General features: G+C 36.9%; 2 protein-coding genes and 1 pseudogene across 2 annotated transcripts; all 3 read left to right on the top strand.

Annotated features, from left to right (window-relative positions):
- Positions 1-3373: 3373 nt before the first annotated feature.
- Positions 3374-8989, top strand: LOC135610409 (E3 ubiquitin-protein ligase WAV3-like). The gene is made up of 2 exons (XM_065104883.1): positions 3374-3947; positions 6765-8989. Exons 1-2 carry the CDS (start codon positions 3681-3683, stop codon positions 8652-8654), a joined length of 2157 nt encoding a protein of 718 aa, XP_064960955.1. The 5' UTR covers positions 3374-3680; the 3' UTR covers positions 8655-8989.
- A 369-nt stretch (positions 8990-9358) lies between these two features.
- LOC135609138 (bifunctional riboflavin kinase/FMN phosphatase-like) lies at positions 9359-15366 on the top strand (annotated as a pseudogene).
- A 1865-nt stretch (positions 15367-17231) lies between these two features.
- LOC135610408 (MYB-like transcription factor EOBII) lies at positions 17232-18392 on the top strand. The gene is made up of 3 exons (XM_065104882.1): positions 17232-17511; positions 17586-17715; positions 17787-18392. Exons 1-3 carry the CDS (start codon positions 17373-17375, stop codon positions 18247-18249), a joined length of 732 nt encoding a protein of 243 aa, XP_064960954.1. The 5' UTR covers positions 17232-17372; the 3' UTR covers positions 18250-18392.
- The last annotated feature ends 1265 nt before the right edge of the window (positions 18393-19657 follow it).

The raw sequence follows: 19657 nt of genomic DNA, 5'->3' as shown, positions 1-19657 counted from the left end.
CTCGTGTCTTTATTTTTCGGCTGTGCGATGCCTATCAAATCGATGTATGATATGATTTAAACGACTCCCTGTTCATCCTTTCTATCAACTTATGAGGTTCATTTTGTCGTCAGTTTAAAATGCTACGTTTCATTGGTTAGTATCAAATGATCTCATGGTATTATATGTTTCACTTATATTTCAGATGGTGGATTAGATGGACAGGTCTAACATTAACATGATTTGCTTTCAGATGTTTTAGGGTTTCAGGAAAACTCAACATGTTTTCAATATATACATCCAAGATGAGAAGATTAGTGCTCTTATTTCCCATCAGCTTAGACTGTGATGGGTATCAGAGGATTCTACCTTTCATGAGATTCTCAGCTCGAAGATGACCAGTATCCAAACAGCTGAGTGGAGCTTCACATCCCCACTTGAAAACATACGACCACCATGAAGTCTTCTTTTGTAAAAGGAAAAGGCTGTGCTCGCTTCGGTGGAAAGCAAAATTCTCCTCTCCACAAGGGAAGAGTACAATTCATGATCCCTCCTTTTTAAAGCATATGTGATCAACACACTTGTCTGCCATTCTGAGGAGGAAAGGGAGATCATGATTTCAGGTGTAGTACCATTCAATCAAATGTTGGGCAAGTCAACATAAAAGTTTAAGGGAGCTTAACCAAGGAAGTCATGTCATCCCCTCCCTGCATGCAGCGTCACAAGGATGGCTGTGGATGTGCATGGCTAGTGGGCCTGATGAGTGTTTGGTGGTGATTAAGATGTGACTACTGAGAATGGTGGTAGAATCAGATGCTACCCACTTGTTGCCAAATTAATCTCAGTGGCAGTGTTGTGAAGTATACTCTACACTATAAGAATAAAAATCATGTGAGAACCTCATGAAAATGGAGTGACTTTAGGTATTCAAGTGTGTCAAAAGTACCTTCTTCTGCTGGTACTAAATTAGGAAAATGATTTTATTTTAATCCTAAATATAATATTCCAGAGAAATCAACCTATATATATATTTTTTTACTCTTGTTTAGTGGCACACAAACTTAACTTATAATTCATCTATTTATTCTCATCAGAAGATAGTGATGTATTTTTGTGCAGTCTCGTTTTTAAATTTTATATATATATATATATATATATAATCTTATTTTATTATACTTTTATTTGCAATTTTTTATTTAGTGTATATATATTTTTGATATCCTAAATATATCTCGTCATGTGACCACCTTCATCCCATCCGGAGTCATATCATTTTCGTTCGTTATGCATCTCATCACTTTTTATCATGCCATGATCATCCCCTGTCTCACTATTTTAATTCTATCATGGTTATCTTTATCTTATCGTTTTTGTCCAATCGCTTTAATCTATTGTGACAGCCACATTTGCTTCTACAAGGCATTGCTTTAAGCCTTGCCCTTTTGACCTTATCATTTTCATGCATATTGTTTTCATCTTATTATGATTGCTTTTGCTTAGGGATATTTAGAAAATTAAAAGAAAATAGAGACATCAAATGACAACGATAAAGAAGCTTTGTATTAGTAATTTTATATCTTTTTTTTTCCTTCTTCACAATTTTATTGTCGATCGTTATCTCTTGCTCCCTATTGATGTAGTCGTCGCTCACTCTCTAACCTCGCTTGTTGCCTCCCTCGTTGTGATAATCACTATCTAACTTCATAATAATTTAAGAAAAAAATATTTTCTTAAAAAAGTAACAAAAGAGTAAAAAAAAAAAAATCGGTAATCTTTCATGAGGGTGCCAAAACACAAAACCCGGAAATCCGATTTAAGTCGGCAAGTGAGTCAATTGTGAATTAGCACCCTATTTAAGAAAAAAAGGAAATATTTTTATGGAATAAATAGAAGCTATTTCCCATATTCCATGTATTCTTTCTCATGTAAGAAGATGTGGTAGTGAGATAGAGTTATCTCAAATGCTAGTGTTTTCTTAAAAGACACTGCTAATTTCTTAAATAAAATAAAAATATTGTTTTCTCAAATTTCGAAAAAAATTAAGAAATTTATTTTTTTGAGGGAAGCGAATATTGAAAATATTAGGGTGATTTTAAAAAAAAAAAATCATATTTTAGATTTTTTAATCGGTATCTCTAATTTTAATTTTTTTTTCAAATAGTACCTCTAATTAAAAAAAAACCCAAACTACCACTAAAATTTTTTTATGCCAGTTATAATATTAAATAAAATAAAAGTAATTATTTTTAAATAAAATAAAAGTAATTATTTTTAAATAAAATAAAAGTAATTATTTTTAGCGCGTTATAATATTAAATAAAATAAAAGCAATTATTTTTCATATAATTCGAAAAAGTAAGAAATTTATTTTTTGTTGGAAGCGAATCTTGAAAAGATTAGGGCGATTTTTCTAAAAAATTCTCATATTTTGGATTTTTTCAATCGGTACCTCTAATTTTAATTTTTTTCAAAGAATACTCTTAATTTAAAAAATATACAAACTATCTCTCAAAAATTTTCATGCCTCTATTATAATATTTTTAGCACCTTATAGTATTTTGATCATCATAACAAAATACTATAAATGTTACTTGAAAACACCCTCAAGTATCTAAATAGGCTCCTAATCTCTACCAAACTAAATGCAAATATAAAAATACAATATTTTACTAATTTATGAGTAATTTATAGTATTTTTTAAATATTATAATAAAAATATTATAAATATTATTGAAAAATACTGTAAAGATCAAATGAGCCAAATGTTATTGAGTTTTTCCTCTCATTTCTAAAATTTTCTAACTACTCCCTTTTTTTTTTCTCCCAATACCTGAAATAATTTACATTATGTTATAATATTTTTTAATAATATTAAAAATTATTATAATATAGTACAAAAAATACTATGTACAAATTTTGTAAACACAATGTTCTTAACATATTAATTTCAATACTATAAAATCTATAATATAATTAAAATATCATATTTATAATATTTTAACATAATATTTAATTTTTAATATAATATTTTTTGTATTATTGAAAATATTATAATGTAGTATACAAAACATAATTATATAAAAAAAAGAATGTAGTATACAAAACATAATTGGGATATTTCAGACATTAGATAAAAATAATTCTGAAAAATTAGGAAGTTTTTTAAAAACAAATTTCGAAGAATTCGCCTAATAAAAAATCGAAATAAAAGTGGTAAATCATTTTTCTCACCAAATAATGTCAGAACAATGTGCGGGAAACGCGTTCGTCCGCGGATGGCATTTCTATGGATCGAACTAAAAAGCAGGGATATATCAGGAATTCCAAAAGATCACGAGTTCCGCTGTTGAGATCGACCATTTCCTCACGTCCGCGTCTCCCCGAAAGAATCCTCCGAAGGTCAAACGCCAAACGCTACCCTCTCTCTCTTCTATAAGTCTTACTGCAGTGCCGACTTCCTCCTCTGGCGGAGGAACCCATTCCCTCCTCGGTCTATTCGCCGTCATTCTTCTGCATGCCAAAGCCGCTGCTTTTAATTTTCTCCGAAGCAATAGCGATATTGAACAAGAGATTTTGGAACCCTAGTTTCATGATCCGATCTTTTTGCCCTAAGCAACGTGATTGAGTCAAAAGGTGTCGTCTTGATCTGGTTTTTGACGAGATTTTTGAAGACATCCTTGGCGAGAAGAGCAGGAGAGGCGATGGGGAGCTTGTGGAGGAAGGCGAAGAGCGCGCTCGGGTTCAATCTCACCGTCGACGGCCCCACGCCTTCGGCGGAGGACGACGATGATCGCGACTGCGACGGTGGGTCTCGGACGGGCGAGGCCGCAGCAGGCGGCGGGAGGGCCTCGGGCGCCGCCTTCTCGGAGGCCTCTTCTCCGGGTGGGTCGGTGCGGACGCCGATGCCGACGCCGACGCCGTCCTCCAGCAGCCGTTGGCTTTTCAGATCGGGAAGCAGATCCTCAAAGGTTCTCATTTTTGTGATTTCTTTTTTCGTTCTCTCGGTACCGCATCTGGTAGTTGATCGACTTGGAAATGCACTTTATGCTTGTGAGGTTTCTTTCGATATCGCGATTTTACTTCCTCTGTGTTCGGAATGATTAAAAATCGTTTTTTCCCCCTTTCTTTGATCATGCATCACTACCGAGATTCGGGGGTAAATAAGGAGCACGACATAATCACTTATTGCATTTTCGACTTAATTCTGAAATATTGTAAAGCAAACCGATTGAGAAAAGGGATCATTGAATATTGCTTTTGTCTCACAACATATTATGTGGCTTTGATGGCTTCTTGATGCCTTCTTACTTTTAACTTACGGTCTTCTTACTCTGAGCTTTCGGTGGATAGCAAAAAGTTCTTTCATACAAATATACGAGTAAATTCTAGCATTCAGTTGAGATTGATCTGTACTTCGTTTTTTAAAATCTTTTTCGTGTCCAAGATTCCAAATTTTTTTAGTTTGCTTTCAGTGATGAAATAGGGATATCTCATTAGCAGATAATATAACAGTGGAGTTTTGTGTTTCACATAGAATTATAGAGTTCTACAACTCTCTCCTTTTGCATTCCTCTAATGTAAGGTCTGTGCGACCAACTTTTTGGCTGCTAATATGGTTTCTGCTACTTAGTCATCTTGGGTGTATGAGTTTATTAATTCTAACTTAAAATGAAGGTAGTGAAGTGCCAACATATGTAGCCACCCTCACAAATAGAGACAAGTTTCATGATTTGAACTGTTGTCAGTCGGATTGCGAAGGAATAATCTTCTCATTCGATTTAAATTCAAATTCTTCCAATTTTCAATTTGTATTTATAATTTCAGATTAATCTGTTTAAAAGATTGTTATGTGTTCAAGGACAGAAACTGAGACTTGTATAGAATATGCATAGACTGGGATGAACTACAACAGCCCAGTAGGTTCTTGAATAAAAAAATATCTTTTTTTCATCCTTATGTTATTGTTTGTAACAAAATGCAGTTGTATATATTTTCCATTGCAGGTTATAATTTAAGAAGTTCTGACACATCTTTTAAGTGATGAGAACAGATGTATAGTTATCATAACTATGCTTCTACATTTTAAAGTTGACATCATATTGTAAATGATGTTAGACTTGGCTTATTTTGTGGTTCCGAAGAAGCTGTTGTATTGTGGCATAACAACTTGTCCATTCTTTAAATTGTTTCACATTAACTATGGTATCATTCCATGTTTTGACACAAGTTGTCTCATTAAATGTCAAGAAAAACTCCATTATCAAAGCACATGGATATTATTTTTGAACCAGAGCCAGACATGCTTTTTTGTAAATCCCACTTTTATGTGATTAAACCCCTTATGTCACCTGTTTGCTTTCTAATGCTTGAGTGATTTTGAATCTTTAGCATTACACATTTTCAAGTTATTTAAAATTAGATGCAAAAAGGCTTTAGAGCGTTTATTATTTTGTTTTTCTTATGTGCAGATGGCATTGTTAGGATTGTAAAAGGGGGCGGGGGGGTGTGAATTAGTGCCTTAAAAATAAAGTTTCGATTTGAAAATTTTCAATCGAAAATACGTATCGGAAATGCGTTTAACTTAGAATGTGAGTAAGGGTAGTGAGTAACTAAATCAGTTAGTAATAGTAAGGAAAAACATAAAGAGAAATTCAAACTAGATTTATAATAGTTCGGTCGTTCCGACTTATGTCCACTCTCGATTCATCTTCCCTTGAGGCCATCGACTTTCATTACTGATCTTATTTTCAATGGACGAAGATCAATTGTCCTTGTTACAACTCTTTCTTCTTTTCACAGGCTTACGAGAGAACTTTCATACCTTTATTTTATAAGAAAACCTCATACCTCCCTTAGAATAACCAACTCAAGGAGGAAGAGACTCAATACTTTTTAAGTGAGTTTACACACTTCAAATCACAAGGTTTTCGTGTTTTCACCAAGCAAGCATGAGTGGGGCATTTATAGATCCCAAATGGCTTCAAAAATGGAGCAAAAAATTTAAATCTCTAGGTTTTCGGGATACTGACGGTATTATCGCCTGACAGAGCTTGGGACCTGGGCTCTGGCGGTACCACTGCCAGCCTAGGCGGTACTACCTTCGGGATTCTCGGAAAAGCATAGTCTGTGCTTTTCAGCTCATAGGGGGTACCACCATCCAGCCCAACCCCAGGTCACTGAATTGGCCTTCCAACAGGCCCAATTCAACTCTGGTTCAGGACCAATGGACTCCTAATCAAGTTGGCATGTTTACGCCCCAAAACCAACTCAATTAGACTCTAAATGACATCGATCAAGACTCAACAATTCTAATTACAATCATGAAGCCTTCAACATGCTGTCCGACATGTCGTCTGTTCATCTAGCACTTCGTCTAAACCTTCGGCCCATCGTCTTTTCCTTTGGCGTATTGCTCGATCCATCGGCATGTTGACCTCCCACAACATCCGATCTTCTTGGCGCAATACTCGATCCTTTCGGCCCAATGTCCAATCTCTGACATGATGTTTTTCGACCCAACGTCTGATTCTCCCGCTTCAATGATTTGCTTTTGGATTGTTCAAGTTCATGATCAAAATTTCTCCTGCGTCACTTATCTCAAATACTTATTAGTCTATAAACTTATCAATTGATTTTATCATCAAAATCTGGGATTCAACATGCATCAAATATGAGCTTTTGCAACCTAATTTCTGTGTACATTATATATTTACTGATTATATTCTTTTGTATTTACGACCTTGTTCTACTTATCTGACATTTTACTGTTTAACTCTCCTTTTCAGAAGACATGCACCATATGTCTTGGCGCAATGAAAGCAGGGCCTGGTCATGCACTCTTCACTGCAGAATGCTCTCACACATTTCACTTCCACTGCATTACCTCCAATGTGAAATATGGCAACTATATCTGTCCAATCTGCAGAGCTAAATGGAAGGAAATACCCTTTCGTGCCCCTGTTTCCTCTGAACATTCTCATGGAAGTGAGAGAGCAAACCTAGTCAATCAGTCACAAGAAGATGTCCACATGCTTCCTCGTGCAGACTTGACTAACCAACAACACCGTCGGTTTTCTTGCCTCCATGCTTCTGAACCACATACTTTTAATGATGATGAGCCTCTAAACGTGCAATCTGAAACAGCAGAAACTGCCCAGCAAGGATGTACTAGAACAGTAGAAATCAAATTATATCCAGAATTCTCATCCATTCCACAATCAGCCTCCCAGGAGAACTTCACTGTGCTGATACACTTAGAGGCCCCTCGTGCTTGCAGAAACCAAAATGTCGACTCTGCAACTTCGCAAACATCTCGTGCTCCTGTAGACCTGATCACTGTAATTGATGTTAGTGGAAGCATGGCAGGCACAAAGCTAGCACTTTTGAAACGTGCCATGAGTTTTGTGATCCAGAATCTTGGCCCACTTGATCGGCTTTCAGTTATTGCTTTCTCATCAACTGCACGTCGGCTCTTCCACCTTCAACGGATGACAGACACTGGCAGGCAGCAGGCGCTGCAAGCTGTCAATTCATTAATATCTTGTGGTGGCACCAACATTGCAGAAGGCCTCCGGAAAGGTGCCAAAGTAATCAAGGAACGGACGGAGCAGAACCCAGTCTGCAGCATGATACTTCTCTCTGATGGGCAGGACACTTACACTCTGACCTCGAGTTTGAGTAGAAGTTTCCAGTCACATCCAGATTACAGATCACTTGTTCCATCCTCCATTCTTGGTGACATAGCCCAGCAGATACCAGTTCATGCTTTTGGGTTTGGTGCAGACCATGACTCCACCGTGATGCACTCAATCTCTGAGATTTCTGGCGGGACATTTTCTTTTATCGAATCTGAAGTTGAGATTCAAGATGCATTTGCTCAGTGCATCGGCGGGCTCCTGAGTGTGGTTGTGAAAGAGATGTTGGTGGTGGCGGAGTCCGTACACCCTGGTGTGCAACTTGCTGCAGTGAAATCAGGAAACTATACAAATAAGCTGGCAGATGATGCACGGTCTGCATCAATTACTGTGGGTGACCTTTATGCTGATGAAGACAGGAATTTTCTTGTATCTGTTAATGTTCCACCCAGCTCCGGCTCCCATGATATGGTGCTGCTTAAGGTTTGCTGTGCCTATAGAGATGTGGTCTGCAATGAAAGTATCATGCTGGAGGATGTAGTAAGGATTCAAAGACCAGAGGTCACCACGGCTTATACGTCATCTGTTGACGTTGACAGGGAGAGGAACCGTGTCCAGGCTGCTGAGGCCATGTCGAAAGCAAGGGCTGCTGCCGAGCGTGGTGCTTTCTCCGAGGCAGTATCAATACTTGAGGATCAGAGGAGGAAACTATTTGAATCCCTGGCGGGACAATCTGGTGACCAACTTTGCTTGGCTCTGGATGCGGAGCTGAGGGAGATGCAGGAGAGGATGGCCACCCAGCAGAGGTATGAAGTGTCAGGGCGTGCTTATTTGCTGTCAGGGCTGAGCTCACATTCATGGCAGAGAGCAACAGCACGCGGAGACTCAACGGACTTGACTAGCCTCGTCCATGCTTACCAGACCCCTTCAATGGTTGAGATGCTACATCGTTCGCAGACATTTTCCCCTTCGCCCAGGACTCCCACTCCGCCTGCGCAACCTGCAAGATCATTCTCTTTTCTAGGTCCTCAGCCGAGGTAAATAACTCGAGGAGTTCCATCAAATGATAAAAAGAGGATGAAACAATATCCCAGTGATATATTTTTACAATATCTGTCTTCTGATTTGAAGTGGCGGTGTATACTGGAGATTCAAAAGGGAAAAAAGAAGAAAAAGAAAAGGCTGGGGATTGGTCTCAATGATGTCAATGAATAAAATCTTGAGAAGGGGATAAAATAGGGGGTGTGTGAAAGGTGTAAAGAGCTCTACCTTTTTGTTTCCTCTTATAGTAATTTGCTTTTGGTTATGGTTATGTACATAACAAGAGAAGGTTTTCCCTGAAAAGGAATGGCATAAGTTTGTGATCTTCGCAATTATGTGGACTTGCATTCTTCTCTGGGATTTTTATTCATAGACTTCCTGAATTGATTCTCTTTAAGAAATATTTCTTTTGTTTGATTTGATTTTTCTTGTGGTTTCTGTGTACATGTCTTGATTTAGACTACATTTTGGTCATATTTTTTCTTGTATAAAGCTGCGTTGTGTTGGATTCAATGTATAACTGATAAATGCATTTATTAACTTCAAATGATATTAATACCCTTCAAAATATACATAAATTTTTAATATTTGGAGGAAAATGATATTAATACCCTTCAAAATATATATATATATATACATAGTTAAATATTTGGAGGAAAATATAATATATTAAAGCTGTGACGTAGGGATCAAAAGGAACGACGCACGTGAGAGATGCAGTTGATGATCCACTTGTAAGTACGAAGAGGATGAGATCTGCATTAGAAGAAGAAGCGTTTGCTACTGTGTACTCGAGCCCTACGCATCGGAATGGAAGTTTATGCTGCTAGTAGCAGGAAATCGTGCATCATCTCCGGTTCTTTTTAATTTATCGTTCCACTCGTAGTTTTGTAAGCACTTGTCAGAGGGAAATTTGATCTTTCGTTCTCAAAGCGCACTCCTTGTGATTTAGTTGGTTTAGGTTCAGTTGCTAGAATCAAATGGGATCTCGGGCATCTTGTTTCTACTGCTTCATTCAAAACGCAATCTTCGTCGTGTCTTCCGCTTCAAGATGTGTTCTTTCTTGTTTCCCGATCGTCCAAACTTCTCTTGTTGTTTGCTTTTGCGATTACTTCTTTTTTATTTTGAAGTGTAGATTTGGGTTCATTTATAATTCTTCTTGGAATATCCGTAATCTCCTGGTATAGCAAAGATAGCAACCTTCTTCTTGTTCTTTTCGCCCTCATTAAGATTGTTGCTGTTGTTTGCTAAGCGTTTGTTGCAATGACTCGCCTAATAGATATCGACTTATGCGATGAACACGGAGATTATTGCTTCGTTGATTTTCTAGCAATTTGAATTTCTTAAAAAATAAGGGGACTTATCATGTTGCTAAGAGGGTCATTTAGTATTCTGGCCGCCACCAGGATGGTGAAATATCATCTTTGATTATTTATACCAACCTTAGATTGGTTTTAGTGTTTGCTTCCTGTTTCTCAGTTGCGTCTGGCGAAGAATCATCACTTACAACTTCCCTCAGATGTCTTTTTAAGCTCTGGAAATGGCAGATGGCAAGCTAGCAACTCGAACTGTCTCATATGTCATACTCGATTTGGATGGCACACTTTTGAATACAGGTTCTTTCAACTTCTTTGTCTAATTGATCACACCAATCTTTTATGCATTTCCGACTAATGCATGTTTGTTATTTATTCCAAGTGTTATTGCATGTTTGTGTGTGTGTGTGTTATAATGTACCATTTATATAAGTGCACATATGTAGGACAGCTTTGTTCTAGTGCTGAAAATATTGAAAGCGGCACTTACGTAAATGTACTTGTGTTGTTTTGTTTGTATTTTTCATAGTATATGCTTTACAGTTTATGTCTGTATTTGTGTTTGGTGACAGATGGCATCATAAATGAAGTACTGAAAGTATTTCTGTTACAATATGGCAAGAAATGGGACAGCAAGAAAGCTCACAGAATAGTAGGAATGACACCCTTGGAGGCTGTATCTTTAGTTGTCAAAGATTATGAGCTCCCTTGCACAATAGAAGAATTTATATCTGCAATTACTCCAATGTTTTTGGACCAGTAATCTCCATAACATGTTTTTCTTTTTGCTAATCTTTTTATTCAACTCTGCATTGTGTTTATCAGTAATCTTGACTTTAGGATGACATTCTGAATGGAATACATATGTTACGATAGGGGTTTCTTTAAGTCTTGTGAGTCTTGTTGTTTATATGAAATTTCCTATAAGCCTCTTCCATCATGCACATTAGTCTCTCCATCCTCTTTCTTTGGTCAACTAATTTAACCTAACTGGTGAGATAGTCTTTCTACCCCTAGGTCCAACTCAAATCGACTTATAACTTAACAGAAGAGGTCATTTTGGATGAACAACTTCTTTGGTGAGGATATGAGCATAAACGAAAAATGACCGGTTTACATGCATAAAAGGATAATTTTTTTAGGGGAGAGTTATTCAATTATAGGTATTGTTAGTGGCCAAAAACTGTTGGTGGCTTATTACTTGAATATTTCATTGGACTTAAAACTAAGGGACCGACAACAGTTTAGGTGACTCAGGGATATTCACATAAATAACAACTAAGGGACTTATGCACAAAACCAAAAACTTTGATGGGACTAATGTACAGAAAAATATTCCTTAAAATATCATGATATTCTGTAGTTAGATGTGTAGGGAGATTTAGTTATTCAACATAGCTTTTTGCCTGGACAAAACTTGATATATCCATATAGATAGATGATCACAATTGTTTGAGTTTACTTTAAACATTTTGACATGATAATTATAGTTCACAAGAACGGTATCAGGAATGAGATCAACCGAGGATGATACAATCGGGATAGTTGGACTCAACATAGACTTGCATATTTTTGACATTATAGATCCTGGATATTAGTGTACGTGATTTTACTGATGCAGTTTAAGAATCTAAACCCTCGGTGCAAGTTTTCTCCTCATGCATCATCATTAATTTTCATTTATATGATTTTTCCTGGAAAAGGTATAAGTATGGCTAAATGTATGTATGCTTGTCATGTTCTTGGTAAGCACAAGGACTATTGTTCTATTATCAACCTGTTGCATTTAAAATAGATCATTTCATTTGGTTTGTGCAGATGGTGCAATATTAAAGCTCTGGCGGGTGCTACTCGCCTGATTAAACATATGAGGAATCATGAGGTTCCAATGGCCTTGGCATCCAATTCTCCAAAATCCAACATCAAGGAAAATATTTCTTTCCACCAAGGTATACATCTTGTTGCAGTCTAGATGTATATTCCTCCACTTATTGTTACTTTTGTTATCCTTTCTGCATACTTTGGGTTGTTATTCTTATTTTTGAGCTTACCATCTTATTATTTATGTTACTTAGGATGGAAAGAATCATTTTCTGTTATTATTGGTGGCGATGAAGTAGCCATGGGAAAGCCTTCTCCAGAAATGTGAGACATTATGAAAGGATAGTATGGTTTATTATCTACCGATTGTTTAGTTCAAGGCAAATAATATTTTTGTTGTACTACCATTTTGCATTTTTCATGTAAAAGATTTGTTGAAGCTGCTAAAAGGATGAATGCTGATCCATCTAACTGTCTAGTACTTGAAGATTCGTTGTAAGTTTTGCAATTTTTTTTAGTGAAATTGTTTGCTATCATTAATCTTCTTGAGTGTTCAACATTAATTTTTATTTGTTTGATGAATGTTGTGGAATAGGAAAAACTGAGATCTTGGATTGATATGATTAAATAAGGTAATGTACTTAATGATTTTTTTCCTTTGGTAATATGTTCTCTATATAAATTGACCTGACCGAAAACTTTAATATCCAATTAGATTATCTGAAATGAATTAACTGTTTAAAAAATCCCACTCTAGATAATTAATTTGGAACCACACCAAATCTAAAGAGATACTTAAAAACATTGTTAAACAGAATCCTGATGATTTTCAACACAATTTGCTTAAAATTCCAAGACTGGGAATTCTGAAAAGGACGTTGACAGAAGTCATGATGGAATCCCAAGAGAAATAGAAAAAGTTATGCAAAGTTGAGATGATCCGAGACTAGTTGACTTCTAACCTAAGACCTAGTTGACTTCTAATTGTGCTTGTAAATTCAAATGCTTACAAAATAATCTGAAGATGAAACTTTTCTATTGGCATCACAATTGTGCCATTATAGTTTTAACTTTTAAGCATGGATTGAAGAACACCTTTGATTTTGATGTTTTGTAGATCATATAGTAAAAAGGAAAGCTTAGGTTTGACTTGAAGATACTGCTAAATTGATCTTTTCAGAACAGTATCAAGGGGGTCCTCATGAACTTATTATATATGAATCTTTCAGAGGACTGTTGAATACTTAGTGTATCTCCATGTTATTCAAACTTTAAATTGAAGAACATGTCCCGTGTTGCGATTTTGTAAGCCACAAAGAAAAAGGACTAATGGATTATTGATCTTTGAAGTAGAAAGTCAAGCAATCATGGTGTTTCTGTTTACAGAACTGTGGTCCATTGTCCATAGTTAGCCTGAACCAAATGGTTTTTATATATATATATATATATATATATATATATATATATATATATATATATATATATATATATATATATATATATATATATATATATATATTTCCTGAGGAAGAATTCAATTACATGAATTTCAAAGCAATTATTTCCTTTGTGATACTTCTTTGCATTTAATTTCATGCTTTATCTGTTTCTCAATTTGGAAAAAGTTTTGAAGTTTATGTTTTCTCCAACTGAACTAAAGTTTGGCTGAATGCTAAGAATTTCTCTTGTTACCAGGCCCGGTGTTATGGCTGGCAAAGCAGCAAGAATGGTAGTGATCGCTGTGCCATCTATTCCAAAGCAAGGTGGCCTTTACAGTTCAGCTGATGAGGTGATCAATTCTCTGCTTGATCTGCATCCTGAAAAGTGGGGCTTACCTCCTTTTGATGATTGTATGCTCTTGAAATTCTAAAGTAGATAGTTACTCCTTCCGTAATATTTTCTCCATCAATAAAGCTGATAATCAGTAATGAGTTTTAGGGATCGAAGATACTTTACCAATTGAGCCATGATACTTTGGGGGACCTGTTATCAGGGGATTTGGACGAGGCTTAAAGATTATAGGAATACCGACAGGTCTGTTGGAACTTGAAACTTCTTTCACACAAGTTCTGTGGGTTCTTGTCCAGGCTTTTCAATCTGTCTTAATCTGTATCATCCTTTATTGCTTAGGTAGTATATGAACCTTTTGTGTTATCATGTTGTACTTTTAGGTAATATATAATAACCTGATGTCTTCTGCAAAATTTAGTGTGCTATTTAACAAATGTTCTTTGTGCTTAGTGATATGACCTAAATCACTCAGTTTTGTACAAAAATTGTTGGAATGCTTACAACATCTTTAACTGACATTGCCTCGTAGGATTTTGCAGCTAAATCTTGTTACTTTTATCATCAAAGTCACAGTCATTGTGCTAAGTAAACACACGAAGCAATATCTTTGCTATATTGATACATAGAGGTTGCTCAGAGTGGTCTTTCTTTAAGGCTCCACTTGCACAAAGAACTCTCTTGTAACTTTAAAAATTAACTGCATCTGTACCAGCCATGCCATAGTTTCCTTCTATTGCTATTGCTTTTGCTGAAGTGATACCTTGGTGGATACTATATTGATACTATACCTTGGTGGATACCTTAAATAGTTTCTCTGTCATATCTTCCTTCTGTTGGAGCTGCACTTGTGAACGTATCTTATTTTGTATTCTTTAGTAACTCAGCACATAAATATCAGAATCCTCATCTTAGCAACACCGACTATTTGTTCGAGTCATTTCACACAGTGGATATCTTTTTAATTTTTCTCATGTTAAAAGTTTGGTCGTCCTTGGGAAAGATCAGCAAGATTAACAGATGAACTTATTAAATAGTCTTTCCCCAAAAGATACAATACAGAGTTTTCATTTCCCTTTGTGGATTCAAATGTCAGTATTGATATACGGTTTATTACTTTATTTTCTTGCAGCAAATTTATCGGCAGAGAACTTTTCCGCAAAACTATCTGAGCACAATTCAGGTGTGTACTTTGGCTGGGCTGGATTGTCGACACGGGGTATCTACAAAATGGTCATGAGCATTGGTTGGAATCCTTACTTTGACAACACCGAAAAGACTATAGTAAGTATAACCTAATCAGTGATCCTACACCATCTGTTTATTCTTAAACAAGCGTTACTGCCAACAGGAACCTTGGTTGCTTCACGACTTCGATGAGAACTTTTACGGAGAGGAGCTACGCCTTGCTATGGTGGGCTATATTAGACCAGAGGTAGTAGAAAGGAAAGAAGAAGAGAAAAGTGAAACATTCATAGAAATTCTGATTTCTTTATCATTTCACATCTTTTTTGCTTGAAACACAGGCCAACTTTCCATCACTCGAGAGCTTGATAGCGAGAATTCACGAGGACAGAAGAATCGTAGAGAAAGCCTTAGACCTTCCTATATATGTTGGTTATAAGGAATCACCATTCTTGAGAACTCCTTGCAACTGAGAACTGGCTAAATTGGCACTCAGAAACAACTGGTGTTTACAAGAGGTTGGCTTACCAACTTTCTTGACCTAATTCATGAACTTTATGATTGATGTTTAAGCTAACTCTTGTTAGACATTACCTGGATTATGAATTTAGTTAACCATGGTCCATATTTGTCATTGCTTACATGTTATGAAACATTGTTAACAGGGGAATTATCAGTGCTTATTTTAATATTTTTTTAAAAAAAATTATAATTTTTTTTATATAAATGATATGTAGTGAAATCAAGATTAAGACATATGAGATAAAAGGTCTTTATCAACTAAGCTAATTGGTTGATGAGGTTTTATGTCCTCAACTTTTGATAAGTTAGTCTGGTACAATATCACCACCACCACCGTCAGACCAATGTTTAATGTGTAAATTTATGGTGTTAAATCAATTAAAATATTTATTTTTATAAAATTATTTTTATTAATAATAACAATAAATAACATTTATTAATGTAATTATTCAAGGTGTTAGGGATGTATATTATACAAATAATTTCTTAAATCAACGATAAGTTTGAAAAAAAATAGATTTTGTTTTATCTTTCATTTATTATTTATTGTATGGAACAACATAGATTATACACCTATATGACCTTTTATTGAGTACATACCGATCATCATTTACCTATTCGGAAAAAAAAAATCAAATCATCTCAAAATCATATTGATCCGACAAATCATCGAAATCATATGGAGTGAGACGCATCAAATTACACGATCCTTCCACATTTAGGGTTCGCAAATCCTTCGACGCACTCCCCAACCCCTCTCAGTCATTTTCACAAACACTTTTATCCCCCCATCTTAGACACGACAAAGCCAGGTGTCGCGAGGAGGACGGGTCAAGGTCTTCTCCCCACGCCTAAAGCTTGTGAACTCACATAATCTATTGCATGCTTACCTGCAATAGCATCCCCCGATCCACATCCAACCCAATAAACAAAGACCGTGTGGGATCAAATCAAGACCGAAAGCAAGTGCAAAGTCACATACACGAAGCCGGTGGGCACACGCTATTGGTCATTTGGCTCCCATCAGGGGGAACAAGAACCACCCACTATTGGGAGAAGCCATACATCACAAGCACACGTCCCCTACCTTTTTCCCTCTCTCTCTCTCTCTCTCTATGTCTCTCTCTGTTGGTGGGGTGTCCTAATGCCAGTGCTCCAGCCATTAGGACAAGGAGCTGTGGACGTAGGACAAGGAGTCCCTACTCGGTTTTAGGTGGCCAAAGATCTATGATCATATCTTTATAAGGAGTCCGTACTACTTGGTAGTGTATAAGGTGTAGAATTAAAGTGTCAGATTCTAGAGGATTTTAGCTCAAGTGTAGAATGATAATTTAGGCTAATGGTATGTCACTTTGGGCATTAGAAGTCTCGTGGCAACACATCATGGCTTGCATGGAGTGGGTAAAATGGCAACTATTCGCTTTGTCCTCGTAAAGATGAGACAAGTGCAGCTCACGCGTTGTCCTCACAGATTTCCAAGTTTGTTGTATAGCATGAGAAGTTGAGATTTGATCGATTAATTAATTCTACATGATAATTGAAAAAAGGGTTAAATAATCGAATAAGTTCATGATCATATCGTGTTAAAACATCATAACGTGAAACACCTCTTTGCAATGGATTAACTTGGAGTTGATACCACACCACTCGTCTTCCACAAAAGCTGCGAGCTTTCGAGGAACTACGAGTGTCTTTAAGCCCACAAACTAAAAAGGAAAAGAGTCAAAATTACATGCTCCGCGTGGACCTTTTACGCGCTGGATCGAGATATTTTGGACCAACTTTAGTTAGGCATGCGATGTGTTGACTCCATGGTCAACCCTACGCTGAGGCAAGCCATGCGTGCACAGTGTTCTACCGGTTTCAAGGGATATCCCTGAGGAGACTACATGGCATACTATACTCTTTATGGGGAGATCATTCCACGGAGATTCTAATCCGAAAGCTGCGATATATTTCGGGAAATTTGGTCCTCGGAGAGCCAGTAAATTATGTGACAGTGATCGGTCATGGGAGTCCGGTATAAATACTTGGCAAACGCGCATGCTCGGATGTGCCACTAAGGAGGAGACAGCGGCTTGTAGCTATGGAGAGATACTTTGAGGCCGTGGCAGTGGCGGACGGATGGAGAAAGGGCCCTTGGACTGCTCAAGAGGATAAGCTCCTCATCGAGCATGTCAACCTCCATGGCGAAGGGAGATGGAACTCGGTCTCCGAGCTATCAGGTATGCATGCTTGACGTGCTGTGCCGACTGCTTCGACCGACCCACTGCTTGTTTATGCTGGTTTTGGGTTGCAGGGCTGAGGAGGAGCGGGAAGAGTTGCAGACTCCGGTGGGTCAACTACCTGAGGCCTGACCTCAAGAAAGGGAAGATAACCCCTGAGGAAGAGAACGTCATCCTCGAGCTGCATGCCTTGTGGGGAAACAGGTAATAGACTCGTAGCGATCCGACCCTTGGTGTCTTCGTCGTTGCTGAAGCTTGCGGCGATCGACGTGCAGATGGTCCACCATCGCTCGAAGCCTCCCGGGGAGGACCGACAACGAGATCAAGAACTACTGGCGGACACACTTCAAGAAGAGCACGCCCTCGAAGAACATCGAGAAGGCGAGGGCCCGGTTTCTGAGGCGGCGGCAGCAGCAGCAGTACCAAACTGTGCCACCGCCGCCGCCGCCGCCGCAGCAGCAGCAGCAGGATGACATGAGGACGATCATGAACCAAGTAGCGCAGATTACACTGGCGCAGGACATGCAGCAGGAGATGGCGTACATGTACCCCTTACCCTACGCGCTCCAGCAACAGGGCGGCGCTGCTCATGGCTGCGTCGTGGATGGACCAGCGGCGGCGGCGGCGGAGGACGACTCCTGGGGGAGCTTGTGGAACCTCGACGACGTGCAGCACGACGTAGAGCGCGTGTGCCGTGGCTGCCTTCAAGTGCAAGATCAAGCCCTCTCTTTCTACTGAGTAGTAGCATGTAGTGTTGTCGTCGTCGTCATGCAAAGTGAGTGGATTTCGGAGAAGCTTAGTCTGTCACGTCGGTGGAGAAGGATGAAGAAACCCACTTAAACTTGCCTATGATCATTACATCTAAATCAATTGCCACTCCTTTCTCTCTTCTTTTGGCTTTGTGAGACAAATCTAAATAAATATCAATCTCCTGAATCATTAGAGCTTGAAATCTCATTCAATATTTTTTTAAAAATATTAAGTAATTTAATTGATAAATTTTTTGATAATTTATCATAAAATTATAGACTCCAATCATATCTTAATCATTTATCTTTTGTTGTTTTCTCTATCTAATTCTCTTGTTTATAGTCTTGTCTTGGCAATCAATCTGACTTCATGACTCTGACATCTATCTTCATACAGAGACTATACTCTGTGCCACTAAAGACAAGTGTGATCAAGTTAAGTGTAAAGCACTTAACTTACATCTTTGATTCATGTGGTTGAGTGTAAAGCACACTCCCCTTTCCATTGGACAGTTTTGTGATCTACCATAATAAATAATTCATGATCTTATTATTAAACTAGCTACATTCTTTTTGTGATCTACCATAAGCATACTCTCTATTTCAAGGTGATTTGTTTTAGACCATTTTCTTACATCTAAAGCATTTATCACCTAAAACATTGGCACAGTGATAAATTATTTATATTTAAAAATATTGATGTAGTGAGTATACTTACATAAGCATACCTACCAAAAGTTGAGGTTTACACATTAAATATAAGCTTAGTTGCAATATAGTACAACCTATTATAAAAAATTAAATATTTAAAAACTTTATTATATATATATATATAATATAATATTGATAGTCCAGAATCAAATGCTGTCTTCATCACTTTTCTCTTACAAAAAATAACAATTTTCTCACATAAATCTCACTTTAACCTTCAATATTATTTTAAAAATACAAATATTAGTATGATAATTATTTTTTAATCATTCAACTAAAGATTTGTGGCATCTAGTCACAATCTTATTCATCTTTAAGCTATGTTTTACGCGAAAGAGGTGTAAAGTCAAGAGAGAGGAAAAGGGTTTTAAATATGTGAAATTATTTTCTTTTTCTTATTAAAATATAAATTTTAAATTAAAAAATATTATATATATATATATATATTTTTAAAATTATTACCTAATACATCTATCAAAAACTATATGATGCTCCTCAAAGCATTGAAAAAGAGACTGATTAGTATTATTATTTTTCTATCTAAAAAAGAGACCAATCAGATAGATATATCTAAAATAGTTTAATAAATTATACGGAGCAGTTTCCTCCTTATAAATTTAAATATGTCCCTCTAAATAATTAAAAATCCACCATATATTATCTTTAAAAAAGTCAAGTTAATCACG

Source organism: Musa acuminata, chromosome BXJ2-4, assembly GCF_036884655.1.
Source record: "Musa acuminata AAA Group cultivar baxijiao chromosome BXJ2-4, Cavendish_Baxijiao_AAA, whole genome shotgun sequence".
In the NCBI taxonomy this organism is placed as follows: Eukaryota; Viridiplantae; Streptophyta; class Magnoliopsida; order Zingiberales; family Musaceae; genus Musa; species Musa acuminata.
Note: the sequence above shows the minus strand (reverse complement) of the source record. Positions and strands in the feature narration are given on the sequence as shown.